This window comes from Acomys russatus, chromosome 10 (genome assembly GCF_903995435.1).
Source record: "Acomys russatus chromosome 10, mAcoRus1.1, whole genome shotgun sequence".
NCBI classification, from domain to species: domain Eukaryota; kingdom Metazoa; phylum Chordata; class Mammalia; order Rodentia; family Muridae; genus Acomys; species Acomys russatus.
The window spans coordinates 33,489,064-33,505,662 of record NC_067146.1 but is presented as its reverse complement, the minus strand read 5'-3'; the positions used below and the strand labels follow the sequence as shown (position 1 = coordinate 33,505,662).

Here is a 16,599-nt window from a genome sequence, read left to right as displayed (position 1 = left end):
GTGACATGCAAAATTCTTTCCTCCCTGTCTCCTATTAATCCTTCAAGTTTGAACAAGAACCAAAGTTAACACTGCCTACACATTTCCTGTTGATTGGAGTTCTTCTTCACTCTTGAATAATCTGTTTTATCTAAGCTGATACTCAAATAAAAAGGGGTGAGTGTCAACATATACCACATACGAATTAATTAAGGAAGATTTACTTACCTTGAAGAAAGCTAGTGCTTTTTACCGGGTACTTCTGCCTTTCAATTATTTTTGTCCCTGGGAAAAGAGGGTAGCTCTTTTCTTTTTTCTCTCTCTTGTTTTCTGTTTCTCTCTCTTTCTTTCTTTCTTTCTTTTCTTTTTTTTTTTTTTTTTTTGGTTTTTTGAGACAGGGTTTCTCTGTGTAGCTCAGGCTGTCTTGGACTTGCTTTGTAGACCAGGCTGGCCTCGGACCCACAGAGATCCGCCTGCCTCTCCTTCCCGAGTGCTGGCATTAAAAGCATGCACCACCACTGCCCAGCCATGTAACTCTGCATTTGTACCTCATGTCTATTCCAGTCTTGATTTAGTAACTTGTGTTGCAATTATGCCAAAAGCACAATCAAAAGCTTCTTTGACCTGAGAATGTTCCATGAGGCATTATTGTCAGATATGATGGCATACTCCTATCTATTTTTTCCATAATAAAATATACCAGAATAAATATATTTAAAAAGTGAATTTGCGATATGGTCATAGATAGGCAGATTCCTAGATAGATAGATAGATAGATAGATAGATAGATAGATAGATAGATGCTAGTGTTAAAGTTTTCACCAGCTGAGCTCAATATTGAAAACCCTAACGGTCCTAGAGCAGAAAAAGGGGACTGGATGTAAAAGCTGAGACCATCCTGATGACTTAAAGGCTGTAGTTAGTAGGAGCGTAAGTATGGCTTCCTTGGCTCTGACAAATTCTCTGCATGCTACAATAACAAGAAGATGGTCACAATAGGAAAACGGCATTGAGTTTATGGAAACTGACTTCACACCTTTCCTATTAGAAATTAAATCTATTATTTAAAAAATGCTTTTGAAAAAGTTGCCCTGATTACTCACTGCGAGGGCCGAATAGGAGGGGTGAGAGCCACGTTTTCTTCTACAACCTAATTTTGTAATGGAAACAAATTTGGCCTTTACCAAGTAGGAAATAGAAGCTCTGCAGCCATTCTGCAGGTGACATGTCAGCTCACTGACATCATGACACCTCACACAAGCCTCACACACACCTCTGATACTCTTGTGGTGGATGGCATAGGCAGACACTGAGAGAGACTGCATGGTTACCAACTCTCAACTACAGTTCTTTTTTTTTTTTTTTGGTTTTTCCAGACAGGGTTTCTCTGTGTAGCCTTGGCTGTCTTGGACTTGCTTTGTAGACCAGGCCAGACTTAAACTCACAGCAATCCACCTGCCTCTGCCTCCCAAGTGCTGGGATTAAAGGTGTGCGCTACCACGCCTGGCCCTACTGAGGTTCTTGGCCTTGCTGGGTAGTTTTCAGCAAGAATCTCAAATCTCAAAAATCTCTCTCTCTCCCCTGTGTGCGTGTGTGTGTGCGTGTGTGCGTGTGTGTGTGTGTGTGTGTGTGTGTGCGCGTGCGCGCGCGTGTGTGTGTGTGTGTGCATGTGTGTGTATGTGCGTGTGCGTGTGTGTGTGTGTGCGTGCGTGCGTGCGTGCGTGCGTGTGTGCGTGTGTGTGCGTGCGTGTGTGTGCATGCATGTGTGCGTGTGTGTGTGTGTGTGTGTGTGTGTGTGTGTGCGTGTGTGTGTGTAGATTTACTTTAACCTTGAACTTTTGGGTGTTTCAGCTTCCAAGGCTCTCTGCGTTCATATACATACAGAATGTTCCTCAAATGTTCCATTCATATTTAATGAATAAACTTTTAAAGACACAAACCATTTTTTTCAACTTGAAGAATGTGATCATTTTGCTTAAAATGTATCTGTCTCAAAATGACCCTACTGTAAAATTAAAAGATATATGAATTTTATTTTGTATTTCTTGATTTTTTTTCCCCAGCTGCTATGTGGAAGCTTTTAAATAAGAATAATTCTATGTTTGTTAAAAAACACAGGGGCACTGGGATTTTTTTCATAACAATCAATAACAATTTATTTAATTTGAAGAGCTAGTCACATAAAGAGTTTTTTGGATTTTAATGGCATTTTGGGTTAGGTTGTACAATAGCAAGATAAAAACAAAAAAATTTCTCCCAAAACAGTGGCAGTAAACACAGATCTTGTCAGGAGTAGCCCTATTGGTGTCCCAGCGGTGGCAAGCTGTTCAGTAGACTCTCATGAAAAGATTAATTGGCCTCAATCAGTTCTCAGCAGGAATATCCACCTCATGGTAAATACCACCACGATTGGTACTAATTACCTCAGTTGTCACCTGTCACAACAGATAGGCTGGGAGCTGAGTGAGGAGGGCAGCACTCTTGATAGGACCAGCTGAAACAGAGCAGTCAAGGGGTCAGGGACTCACTGCCAAGGCCACTGTGGCAGACAGGGGGTCCATCAGGCCTCTCTGTCATGTGGGGAAGTTCAAGATTTACTGTGACTCCAGACTCGTGGAAGTGAGGAAATCAGAAGTGTGGCACACGGCATGAGAGATGGTGTGCCCCAGAAATGAAGGGGTACCAGCATTCAGTCCTGACAGTTGACCTCCCTCATGTGCTGGCTTTGAAGCTTCCAGGCTATGGTTGTCACTTTTTCGATTTGTTCAATCATAGGTCAGTGCCTACACTTTCGGGATCCTAAGTTTCCTTAGCTGGAAACACAAAGGCAAAATAGCCACTTGACAGGGCTGGTCTAGTTATGTCTGAGAGCTGCTTAAAACTTAACAAGTTCTCAAGGCCTCTGGATGCCCCCCAAGCACACAGTTATGCAACATATGGTGAAGGCAATGTGTATAAGCTTGCCTGACAGGGAATGAGAAAACTCAGCCCATGCCCTGTCTTCGTGAACAGTCAAAGAGAAGCCAGGCCTGATGATGTCCTAGGACTCTGTCACTATCACGGTCTAGGATGCGATGATTACAGAGAAGAAGTGAAGCGACGAGGGACATAAAAAAAAAAAAAAAAAAAAACTAACAACGCTAAAAGAAATGAAGTGGTGGCACTCTCTTGGGGGCGTGTAGACTCCTCAGATGGGTCAAGTTTTAATGATGTGTATTCCCATAAGAGAAGTATCAGAGGAACCAGCCTACATTCTGCAAGGGGATGCCCATCTCCCACACGGATGCTGGGCCACACTCAGACCTTGAACCTAGAAGTCTGCTAATCCTCCTTTCAATGCCAAGTGCCTCTTTGGGCATGGAAACTGGAGTTGAAGCTCAGAAAAAAAATGTCAGGGGCAATGAATAGTTACCTGAGCAAATAGCAATTACAGCAACCCAGATGTTCACTCCAGATATGAGGAGGCTCACAAGTCCACAAAGTTGGAGATATGTCTGCACTCTTAAAAAATAATTCGTATTTCACATCCTATGCATCACAACTGGGTTTGATGTCAACTCACCACAAATTACTAGGTAGCCTCACCTGAAGAAGCACACCAATTGCCTTGGTTGATGTGGGAAGACCAGCTCCAATTGTGGGCAGCACCTCCTGGGAGCAGCTCAGAGGAGAACAGGGGAGCAAAGGGAGGAACATCTTCTCGCCTTTCCTTCTTGGCCTGCCTTTTTGCCAGGAGTGGATTTGTCCCATTGTTGCTGCTGCTGCTGCTGCTGATGATGATGATGATGATGATGATGCTGCTGCTGCTGCTGCTGCTGCTGATGCTGATGATGATAATCATGATCATGATGGTGATGATGATGATCATGATGATGGTATGATGATGGTGATGGTAGTGGTGGTGATGATAATGATATGATGGTGGTGGTGCCCTCAAACCACCATTTCTTGTCTTCCATTGTGTTCTAGGGAACAACTGCTGTCCAGAAAGCTTTCAGGCTTTGGGGGCCAGCTTGGGACTACTGGGGCACCCTACCTCATGAACTGAGTAACTATTGACAGTTACACACTCTCACACCCCAAATGAGAGAAGACAGCTGCAGTGAGACTAACTGCTGAGGCTTCCAGGACTGAGTTAACAACCAGGTTCTTAACCTCTTGGATAGGATTGTAACTGTTGTTACTATGTTGCGTGACTTAGAGTCCATATATGCACATCTGTGCATTCATTGCATTGGTTTTGCTCCTCTGGGGGACCCTGGCTAATACACCATACATCCACACTTACCATGCACAGCTTTGTGCCTTTTTAACACATTTCCAACGACGTGTAGCTTGTTTGGCTCAGTTCTCACATCAATAAGGCTCTCAACGCTCATCCTTATTACAGCCCGCACAGTGCTTCATGCCGTTTTATTGCTGAACAGTCGCAAGGGCTTATCCCTCTCCCCAGTGGATGGGCATTTCAGCTGTTTCTGCTTTTATTCTGCGAGAAGCGGTGCCGATATGAACATTAGTGCATAGGTGTTCATGTCAACATCTGTGTTCAGCGGTCCTGGGTGTTCCCTTGCAGTAGAATTGCAGGGTCATACAGTAACTGTCCCATCTTCTGAGGAGCCGCTAGGCCAGTTTGCATAGGAGCTGCCCCATTGTGCTCCCACTGGCAGTGTAAGAAGCATTCCATCTTCTCCACATTCCAGTGAGCACTTACAGATCACCTCCTGCTTTGTGTATGGTCACGGCAGTGTCCCTGCTGTGTACTCGCAAGTGAAAGGCATGCCAATCCCAACGAAGTTTTGAAGCTGCTTTACTTTATTTTCTTTCTGTCTTTTTTTTTTTTTTTTTAGTGCAAACCAAGAGGAGAAGTAACGGGCCAACTAATTCAACGTCTGCCAGGCAGATCTCAGTACCAATCAAGTGACAGCTTTGTGTACATGGTTGCTTCTCTTAGAGTTCGGAATAATGGAGTGCACATGCCAGGATAGATTGTCAGAGAAAGTGAGGGAGGACAGGAATGGGGGTGAAGGTCCCTTTCCCTCCATCGCAATGTGAGTGTCAATTCATGTCTCCTGGGGCCTTCATCGCCTTCACACCTTCCACACGTGAGCATTGGGTAGCCACCTTCTCTACTTACATGTGTTTCCGCTAACAAAAGAAATAACCCTGTGATTTTTCTAGGTAGTTGCAGAAATGCACCCCAGTTCAGTGGTAGCCAGAAGGATCCGATCTGTCTGCCTCACAGCCTTCTGGCAGTTAAGCATTTACTTTAAGGCAAATAAAATGTCAGCCACCATTAGAAAGCATCTGGCAGCAATATGGCCATTCCATCCCTGGGGACCGGCCTCTCCCCCAGAAGAGATGGTACTTGAAATAGGAGAGGCTTTTGAATGCAGGACCTCCTATCCCTCCCACCCAGGCACAGTGGCTAGGCAGTGGGCAGACTGCCACCCACAGAAGGACACAGGGAACCAGATCAAATGTGAACCTAGGGGGCAAGCTTCCCAGAGAGCAGTGACCAAAGGCTGTTCGCCCTCACTCTATGGGTCTGTGGTTAAGGGGGAGTCTGATCCCTAAGCTGGCCTAGATTAACTCTACAAAATGTAAAACAGCCTCCACAGCCACTTAAAGAAGAGTTTGGGCTGACTCAATTGAATGCAGTGGGAAATGCTTAAAGTGGAGTCTCAGCCCCTTGCAGTCCCCCCCCCCCCCCCGTGAATGGGGCAAAACAAGCAGTTCCCTGGAAACAGAAGGTGAGGATGTGTAACCCTCTCTAGTGGGGGCATCAGTTGGGAGGCATGTGACAATATAAGTGATAAGGAGGTTTGATTTGCAGAGAGATGGCTATACCCAGGCAGCCTTATTCTGGCTGAAAAATAAGGCATTTCTTCAATAGTCTCTGGGCAAGTGTATTGGGAAAAAAAACCAACATTTGTCAATGGAGGTGCCTTGCTCCTCACACAGTGTTGGGATGCTCCCTTTTCTGATCTGGGGAAAACTGTGCTCTTCAAATAAATAAGATGTGATGTGTGTCCTGTTGGGAAGCACTGCCCTGTAGCACTGCCTCTGTGTGGAATACATTCAGGGTCACCAGTTTTACATCAAGCTTTTAACATATAGGCTTATCATATTTCCAGGCCTCTGATTTAACCAACAACATGGCTACATCAAGGAAATCATGGGCTTTGTAAAGCCAGGGTTCGGCTGGAGTGCCAGGAACATTTACTTTGATGAAACAGTTACCGTTGTCCAAAAGTTCTCCCACCTTCATGACTCCTCTCTGAGGGCAACTGCATTATCAGAACTGGTAAAGGCTATCCATATTTTTTTCAAAGTAAAAGTCCCAACGGTTTAAGGAATGAGATGCAGTAAGTACAATTTTTAAATGTAAGGATTTTGATACCCACATGTGTTTGATTTCTTTGTTTGTGAAGAGCTCTGATGATGTAACCCAGGCTAGCCTTAAACTCCTGGTTCTCCTGCCTCTCCTTCCCGTGGGTGGGATTACAAGAATATACCATTGGGTCCTGTCCCATGTCTATTCTTACAAAGTCCTGAAGAATAAAGAAAACATTAATCTTTCTCTCAATTAATCTTTCTTCCCTAAATTTTCTTAATCTTAGTTTAACAATGCCCAAATACAATGTTAAATAACTAAGCTAACACAATTTTGTGCCTAGGAAACTGGTGGATTTTAAAGTAACATTAATATTAAATAAAAAGCTTTCTACACTAATTCGTCTTTGGAAAATATGCTGCTAACAACAAGGAGGGCAAAAATAAATAAATAAATGTAAATCATAAATAAATAAATAAAATAACCCTTCTTTTTTTAGACTTGTCAAGTCCCTTTCCTTGTCCTGCTTTTTACCTGACAGCAGTAAGTGGGAGGATGCTATCACCATTTGTGCTTTTCACTGGCAGTTAGTAAATTCCATGACAGCCCTGGCAGCAACAGCAGTTAAGTCACTAGCTGTGTGAGCATCAGAGGGATGCAGACTGTTCTAAGGCCACCCCCAGCCTCCCATGAAGTGGTTGATGCAAAATCCCCAAATCTGAAGAACTCTTGCTGCCAGGGCTGGGAAAAGAGTCTAAGCTTTCGGATGAAAAGGTTTAATATTTAAGCCAGTCATGCAAATGTTTGTCATCATCACATCAAACACCGGTGGATTTAAGAACTGCTCAAGAAATGACTGAATTCTAACTAAACTTCGCATGTAAGCCATTAACATCACACTGCCTCAGTGTTTCCATACGGATGATAATATGTGGCAAACCCTGGAGACGTTTGCTGAACTTTTTGTACATAGCGTTATGATAATGTAGATAAAGATGGATGCACAGAGACGATAGAACATTGGTAGAATGTGCGTTTATGTAAATCATCACATGATGCAAATGTGTTATAATTGATGCAATGTGCTTAAAATAGGAGAAAACCTGATTAACATAACTATATCTCATTTTCTAAATACCAGATGAAAATAACTATGTGTGCTTTTATTCCTCTTGATGATATCATAAAAATCGCATGTTGACTGTTCGCTGAAGTTGAATAGAACTCTGGATCCCAGATGGGGATTTATGGCACTGGGAAATGACTTAGCAGACCTCAGTCCTAATTGTTTGATGAAGGAAGGAAGGAAGGAAGGAAGGAAGGAAGGAAGGAAGGAAGGAAGGAAGGAAGGAAGGAAAATGGGACCAGTGAATGAATGGACAAGTGGCGATTAGAATGGGTTCTAAGTCATGGTTAGCTCTGTCTGTCAGTCTCGTAAATACCTCCTACTGTTTGTTCTCCTCCAGAGCATCCCAGCAAACAAACTGTGTGAGATTTGCAGGAGAATTTGCTGGGTCTTAACTGAACCATGGAAGCAATCAAGTGGTTGAATTCCGGGTTTTTCCAATTGAATGACATTCCTTTATCCGTATTGATTTGGGGTTTGGTAAATTCAAGTGGTGATATCACCTGGATGATTGTGAGACTCTCTGAAGCTTTTTTTTTTTTTTTTTTTTTTTTTTTTTTTTTTTTTAAAGTTTCCAACACAGCTCAAGGAACATAAGAATTTCATCAATTGAAAACTAAGAATCATTTCTGTGGGATGTGTAAAACAAGAAGCTGACCGGCATTATGCTCTTTTTCTTTAATTCAGCGTCATTATTGAGAGTTATTCTTGGACTTTATGAAAACCAGATTGGAGCAGGGGCATGTTCTCTGTCGAATTGTGTTCAAGGAATTGGAACTGAAAATCATTCGAACTAGGAAAACATGACATTGAAATATAGCCTACATTTTTCTGCCTCCAAGGATCTGAGATGCTTTCTGACTAAGGAGTCATAAGTGTACCACAGACCTGTTTTTATTTTTGTTCTTATTAAAAAATGGACAGTTTGTGCAGGACATAGTGTTACATGCCTTTAATCCCAGTACTTGGGAGGCAAAGACACACAGATCTCTGTGAGTTCAAGGCCACTCTGGACTTAATAGCAAGTTTCAGGACAACACAAAATACAAAAAGAAAAAAGAAAAAGAAAGAAAGAGATAAAGATAGGAAGGGAGAGGTACAGAGGGAAAGAAAGAAGAGAGAGAGAGAGACAGAGACAGGGAGACCGAGAGAGAATATGAAAGAAGAAAATTAGGAAGGAAGGATGCTTTGCTGTCAGAAACAAGTCACATCTCTCCCTTGATCACTATTCTGTTTGCTTATCAGCTATAACATTTTGATGCTTGAGTCCTCAAAAATCTGTGCTTCTTCCATTGCCTCTTGCAGCCTAGTCAGGTAGCAGATTGGTCAGCAATCTTCAGTTCACCCTTATTCCCTTGTTATCTCATCTCTCTGAAATGTGTTTTTTTCCATACCTCCTCAATTTCACTAAGACTAGTACATCCCCTTTACAAGTACCTTGCTTTTTCCAAACCACCACTTTCATCTAACTAAGTTTAATCTTCCATGGACCTTCAGCTGCTTCACACACACACACACACACACACACACACACACACACACACACACACACACACCACCTCACACCACATACCACACATACCAGACATACACACTGTACTCCCCCACCCAATACAGTCCCTACCCAATACACACCACACACACAAAGATACACACATATACACACCACCATACCTCCAGCACTCCCTACAATCCATACACCACACACACATACACACACACACACACACACACACACACACCCCTCTATGGTTTAATGGGATCCTGTGTTACAATCATGGCTACTTCTTTAGCATATAAACTGTATCCTGCGCCAGGATGATTCACCCAAGACACAACAGATAAGTAAATTCCATCTTCCTCTTTATTTGCAAAGGCATGCTACTGCCCTCATGGTGGTGTCTATGCCAGGGCACCGTTCCCTACTCTACATGAAGGCACTGCCTCCACTAGCAGTTGCTCTGCTCATCTGAACCCATGTTCCTTCCATTCCCTTAAGTGGAGCTCACATCTGTTGAGACCATTCACTGTGCCTTTATTTACATCAGTCTTGGTATAATGCCTTCCTTATACTTAGTAAGTTCTCCGCAACTGTTCATTGAGTTTAATTGGAGGAGTGAAATGTGTTTATTGAAAACACTACTCCAGCTTATAAATGCAATATGGAAAGTGCTTCAGGACTCAAAAGGAATGCCGCAGATGTAGGACTTGTCTGCCTTTAAGTGCCTCAACTAACTTGTTTCACATGAGCTGCAGTGCCAAGTAGTCTTTTGTGGAATTTCAGAAGCCACACTGTGACATTATGACAGAGCATGGTCAGGTTGGATTGAGGTCTGTTTCTGACTGCTTGTTAAACTAGGCAAAGGACATTAAAATGTGTCTGAAGTGGGCAGGAAAAGGCCGTGGAGGATGTCCATGGAGGTGAGGGAACTTTGGGAGGAGCAGGTTGGCTCTGTCTGAGGTCAGGATACTTCCTAGAAGCCTACATTATGTCAAAAATAAATCAATAAACTAAAATAAACATGTTAAAATTATTGAAGCTAGAATTACTTTGTCTCTGTGCCGCATTCAGAGTAAAGAAGTGCTTTGGCCAGGGCCTGGGTGGGGAATTAATATTGTTTCTGTCACAATTTTATTCAAGAGATGGGAAATGTCCATAAGGCAAGCGTTAGAGACCACAAAACAATGATGTATTTAAGATAGGTTTTATGCCTATTCGACAACATAGCCAAGACTTCAAATTCAGATTTCAAAGAGGAAAGCCATTGGCTGACCTTTAAAAGACCCTGTGTTGGTGTATAAAATGTCCTACTATGTATTTTACAATTCAAATTAACATTCCTTTATGCCCTCTAGGCGGGATTGAACGGGTCTGAGGAGCTACTTTCTGTCCAAGAAGAAAACAGAGACAGTTCAGTGACCATTCGCTGTGTTTCTCTCCTTCTCCCACACAGTCCTCTGTGATGTCAGTCTGCTTTGCCCGTTTTCATCCTAATTTGGTGGTTGGTGGCACCTATTCAGGCCAGATTGTTCTCTGGGACAATCGCAGTCATCGAAGGACCCCGGTCCAGAGGACCCCCTTGTCGGCTGCTGCACATACAGTAAGTCAAGGTTCTACCGTATCTCTCCAGCTCCCCACGCCCTGAGAGAGGAAGCAGCTCAGAGGCCGACAGTGTGGCTGAGGTAGAAGCAACTAATTCATAAGGACTGAGTTCCTAAGTGACTAAAATATGGCTTTGTACATAGTAGATAAAACGTGCTGCTGCATGCGTCCAACTCAGCACTCTAGAAGCTAACGTAGGGGAATTGCAAGTTTGAGGGCAGTCTGTACTACCTGTTTCAAAAAAAAAAAAGTGGGCTTAAAAAAAGCATCACTTTATACTTAGGAGGCACAAGCAGGTTGATCTCTTTGAGATCTGGACCAGCCTGGCCTACATATTGAGCTCTAAGTCAGCCAGGAGTACCTAAGGAAAAGCACTTGCCTGGCAATAGTGGTGCATGCCTTTAACCCTAGCACTCTGTCAGAAGAGGCAGATCAGTCTCTGAGTTCGAGATCAGCCTGGTCTACATACTGAATTCCACAACAGCTAGGCCTACACAGAGAAACCCTGTCTCAAAACAAACAAATAAATAAATAAACATAAAGGGCACTAACTTTTGAGAAACATATTAATAATCTTCACAGTCTTCAAGTTCTAGCACATAGGAAGGTCTCCTTTGATGTTCCAGAGGCCATCCATGAAGGTTTCCTATAATTATCTTCCAAAAGAATCTCTTCCCATTGGTATTTTAAGATGCAAACATATTTTCAAGTAGACCACAGAGAGTAAGTACCATGGCTAGTGATAGTATACGGGACAGTTGCCAACATGCTTTTTCCATTTGCAATTGGAAATGTACTATGACTTTAAATTCTGGAATGTGTAGTGTCTCAACATGAAGTCTACAGTGACAGTATAATCCTCAGGGTTAAAAGTCAACATCTCAAAACCATTACCCATAATTTAGTGGAAGAGGTTCAGCATAGTGTTCTTACAAGACAACTGCTCTGTCATTTCCTTTAAGAGAATGACAGGTGTGAAGAGCAATTGTTTGAAGGGATGAGGAGACAGGCATGTCTCCATCAATCGCCACTACCTTGATGTTCAGGGTAGCTGATGGTCCTTCTCTGAAATGCCCAAATTATGTCCAAGGATACAGCCCCAGCATTGTATCTGATTTCCTTAATGCGGTGGCTGCATTGTTTCATCTACTGGCCGTAAAACCATTCCAGGTTAGAAAATGGGTGGCTGGCCGCTTAGCTGAGATGAGATGGACAGGAATTCTCCTGCTCTACTTAAGTTTGACGATGGGAAATGGCAAATAACAGCTCAGTCCTAATTTTGATTGACTGGGGCCAAAGACTCATGCAGGTAAAAAGGGTTCTTTTGAATCTTGGGAAATTGGTCTTGCCTACCCCATTTCTCCCAACTAATAACAGAAAATCGTGTGGCCCAGGAGAAGACCAGCCCAGTGCAGATGTCTCCTCAAGTAGCACAAAACCATCCCTTGGCTCTCTGTGGATGTCTGGTGCATTTATGAACAAGCTTCCAAGTTTTTCGAAAGTTATAAATCCAACTGTTACAAGATTTAGCAAAAAGCTTTGGGGTGGGCCAGTTCCGAATTCAGAAAGACTTATCGTTTCTTCTCCAAGGAATGAGCAATGTGGCCACCATGACTAAAATACTGCTAGTATCAAGCTGAGTGACATTAGCTCTGTTAGAGGCAACCCCTGACACTATTAACAATACTCTGTTATGCTTGCAGATAGGAGCCTAGCATAGCTGTCCTCTGAGAGGCTCCACCCAGCAGTGGTTTGAAACAGATGGGGAGACTCACAGCCAAACACTGAGTGAAGCATAGGGAGTCTAGCGAGAAAGAGGGATGAAGGATAAAAGGACTTAGAGCCAACAAGGGCTCCACAAAAAAGACCAAAGAGCCAACTAACCAGGGCCCAGAGGCGCCTATGGAGTATGAAGCACCAACCAAGGACCATGCATGGACTATACCTAAGCCCTCTACATAGATGTAGCCAATGGGCAGCTCAGGCTTCATGTGGGTCCCCTAGTAAGGGTATCAGGGAATGTCTTTGACATGGACTCTGTTGCCTGCTTTTTGATCACTTCCCCCTGATGGGACTGCCTTGCCAGGCCACAGGGGAAGAGGACAAACTCAATCCTGATGGGACTTGGTGAGCTGGGGTGGGTGGGTAGTGGGGCTCTCCTTTTCTGAGGAATAGGGAAGTGGAAGAGAGCAGGAAGAGTGAGACTTGGAGGAGAGGAGGAAGAGGACAATGGCTGGGATATAAAGTAAGTAAGTAAGTTAATTAATTAAAAAGAGACAGGAGAAGAAAATAAAACACAAACAAAAGTCTTCTTTCCCCTGCTGTGTTTTGTCTAATCCATAGCTCAGTGTGTACAATTTGTTTTGTGTTTGTCTTTCATTGCCTGGCTGATTAGTACCAGGATCAAGGAAGGGGGAGAGCGGGTGTCTTCTTTAGATCACGTGTTAGTTCCCTTTCACACTCACCGCGCATATGTATTTGGGACAACAGAAAATCATAGTTAAAACAAAATCCTTCTGCCACACAGTATGTTTATCCCTAAAATAAATAAAAACGATCTGGCATTGCTATGGGAAAAATGAGCTATACTGTTGCTTGTTTTTCCCTTTGCCATTAAGTAGAGGTTTGGTCTCTTTCTCCCTGTTAAGCAGAGATGTGCACATGCGGTCCTTTAGCTCTACAGTTCTTCCCCTGTCCGCTCTCCTTCCTGCACCTTCGGGCTTCTGAATGGACTGCAGCCAGGGTTGTATGTGTTGAGTCTCTGTGTTTAATAAAGTTCCATTTGGCTCTGGGGGGGGGGGGGGGAAGAGCCTTCAAGTTCACAATGAAGCATGCTTCTCACCCAGAGGGATAAAAAAATAAATAAAAAACTGAAGTCAGCACAGTGCCTTCTGAGATCAGTGCCATCAAGTCAAAATATCAGCTTTCTGAATAGTCATTCACACGTAGTCATGAATTTTACTGAAGCTGATGTTTTTAGGTAAGTCTATTACATCCGTTTTTCCATTTCATCTCCACCACACTGACCTTGGCCTGCTGTGTAGCTCATGACTTAAGTTTGATGGCACAGTGCTTTGAGTTACAAAACACCAAAGACCTGAGGAAGACTGTTGGCTACAGTCTCACCCCATCCAGTCCCTCTGGTATTTAGAAACCTGAACAAAATAATGTTTAGTTTCGAACATTGGTTATACTTACCATTGTGTGGATCCCCTAATGCCACTCCGTGGAAAAATATCGATAGGAACATGGCAGGAAAAGGACATAGGAACTTACTGCCTGATCATCAACATGGCTAGAAGAGGATAGAATGGTCAAAAAGCATGTGCACTCTCATGATAATGGTAATGGCTTATTTTCAATGTATTGCTACATAGATTTCTACTCTCTACAGTCAGAATGTAGGTAGAGAGTCCTGTATCATCCATAGAGCATTAGTTACTCTTCGGGAACTCTGATCAAAAGACAATGTATTCAACAACGGCAAAATATTAAAACCAAGAAAATGTTGAGAATTGGGTAGCCAAGGAAGAACTGAAGGAATTAGATGGCTAGCTTAAAGGAAGACAGAGGAATTAAAAGCGGAGGGTACAAAACAGTCATCTAAAAACTCAAGTAGTTGTGTTGTTTTGATTCAAATGCACTATGAAAGGAGCTCTGCAGCCTTTCTTCACCCGGACTACTGGACGGAAAAACTCTCAGCAGTCACTGCCAACACTGACTGCCCTTTAAGAAAGGTGTTGCAGCCGAGCTTGGATGACTTCTAGGAAGAGGCAGCCAAGCAGCCCCATTTGACGGTTATTGCTGCCCTTTCTGACCAGAAGTTTATATGATAATAATAGTCTCGGAACCATCCTTTCTGTAATACCAGTTTCCAAGTATTGAAGATTGTTTCATTGTAGTTGTGGCTAGGTATTATGGACACTAACTCATGGAGAGTACAGCTTAAACTGTCAGCTGTCTGTTCAGAGAAGCAACAAGCAAGCTGTAGTTTGGCCACTCGTGGCTAAGATGCCTGAAATCTAACCCCAATTGCTGTGAGATTCTGCTTATGCTAACCTTCTATTTAGCATTCAGTGAGCAGCTGCAAGTGGTTTGATCTTGTGTGGAATTCTACAGACCATGATAAGCTTCTAGAGCTGTGACTAAGGACTGGTACATCTTCCTTAGTTGCCTGGATGTATAAATAACCTTTGTCAAGGCTGAGGCCAAATCGAAGCCTCCACACAATTCCAACTGGTATTCTGAAAAATAATTCTCTTATCTTAGATTTTTGAAATAACATCAAAGAAAACCTTAATTCTCTCTCACTAAATATATTATGTCAGTAACTCCACCACCAATATACCCTTCCTCAAATTAAACTAGTGAGTATTAATGGCAATACCATCACATGTAGATTTCTACACTATACAGTCAAAATGTAGGGAGACAGTCCTGTATCTGGCTATCAGGAACCTGTATCAGTCCTTAGCACTGGCTAGAACACATTAAGCTCCAGATTTAGTAACACATAGTCCTTCCAAGACATAGAACTACAGTTCTGTCTCTGAAGACTGTCTCTTTCACAGTCACATTGAGCTTAGAAGCTATATTGCATAGTTGATACTCGTGCAGTCCAAAGGCCCCTCCCTGCTTGCTCCTGCCCCACCAACACGCATTTGTTCTCAATGCCTTCAATTCTATTGCATTGCACCAAACTTCAAATGCTTTGTAAGTATTTCCACTGCTAGTAGTTGCTGCAGAACTTCTACAGAAATTAGACTCATAAATGGCAAATGACTGGGAGCTCCTGTGCTAGCCAGATGACGTCACTCTGTCGCCCTTGTCTTAGAGTAATGTGCTTGACACTCAGATGCCATCATCTTCCTTGCAGCAGCCCCTGACCCACCATGTTGATGTCTTTACAGCATCCTGTGTACTGTGTCAATGTTGTGGGGACCCAGAATGCTCACAACCTCATCACTGTCTCTACCGATGGCAAACTGTGTTCCTGGAGCCTGGACATGCTCTCAACCCCACAGGTGTGTCTGTTTTAATCTACACATTAAAGTTTTCTGTCTCAAAGACCTGCCTGCTTGGGAACACATCTCCTAAAAGCCCAAGGCTCTGGTTTCAGCAGCCTGCCCTTGAAGCCAAACCTATTTCCTCTACCACAAATTATGTCATTATTGCAATATGTTAATCTGTAGGTCAGTTTCAGATGAAATGAAATAATCCATTTTAAAGCATGGCGATTACAGAAGTTGCCTGCGGTGTGAATTGTACCCACCCTCCAGCCTTGGGAGGCAACGTGAGGCTGGGTCTCAGCAGTGCAATCCCTTCTGGGGACTTGCCTTGAAGGAAAAGTATCCCAGCAAAACAGAAACCCAAGCTGTTGCTTGTTCCTGTACCCTAGGCAACCGCCTGTTTTCCTCTCTGGCGTGTTTGTGAGCGTGGCTCCTGCCATTCCTTGCTCAATAAGTGAGAGGTTGAAAATGAAAAGGTTCTAGTGTTTCCAAACCACTACTGATCACAGCGACTGAAGCCAAACAAAGGACCGGGGTAGGGACGAGTGCTGGAGGTGGGCAGGTATCTGAGCATGCACATGTGACATGAACATGTGTGCAAGTATGAATGCAGACACACTCATGCTTTCCACATGTCTTTGCGTGAAAAAGTGTAGCATTCTTCCCCTAACTGAAAACCACGAAGAAGTCATTGGGATGGTCTCTGGCAGAAATGGGAGAAAAATCATAGAAATTTTCCAGGAGGTCATTCTCAGCCTCGCCGTTCCTGTCTCCCTCCCCCGGAATGACAGCTCTAGAATGTCTCCGGCTCGATTTTTGAAGAGCACTAGTTTCAAGATGTATAAGGACATATGGAAACTGTAAAGAACTTCCTCTAAGGCTCGACAGATGTAGAGACTGCTAAGGCTGAGCTCGTCATGTGACTTCAGGGATGGGAGAGAATGCTAATAAGCAGCTCACCATTCAGGTTTCCTGCTCTTGCCTGTCTTTATGTGGGTCTGCAGTGGTGTGCAGATAGTTTATGGTTTTGTCTTAAAACTCTCGGCAA

The 16,599-nt window shown here is 43.3% G+C and overlaps 1 protein-coding gene across 3 annotated transcripts in view; it reads left to right on the top strand.

Annotated features, from left to right (window-relative positions):
• Positions 1-16,599, top strand: part of Dync1i1 (dynein cytoplasmic 1 intermediate chain 1) — a 290,402-nt gene that overhangs the window by 215,036 nt on the left and 58,767 nt on the right. For all 3 annotated transcript variants that reach the window (XM_051151961.1, XM_051151960.1, XM_051151959.1), the window contains 2 exons: positions 10,394-10,540; positions 15,453-15,566. In XM_051151961.1, coding sequence (XP_051007918.1) covers positions 10,394-10,540; positions 15,453-15,566 — 261 coding nt within the window. The remainder of the gene's footprint in view (positions 1-10,393; positions 10,541-15,452; positions 15,567-16,599) is intronic.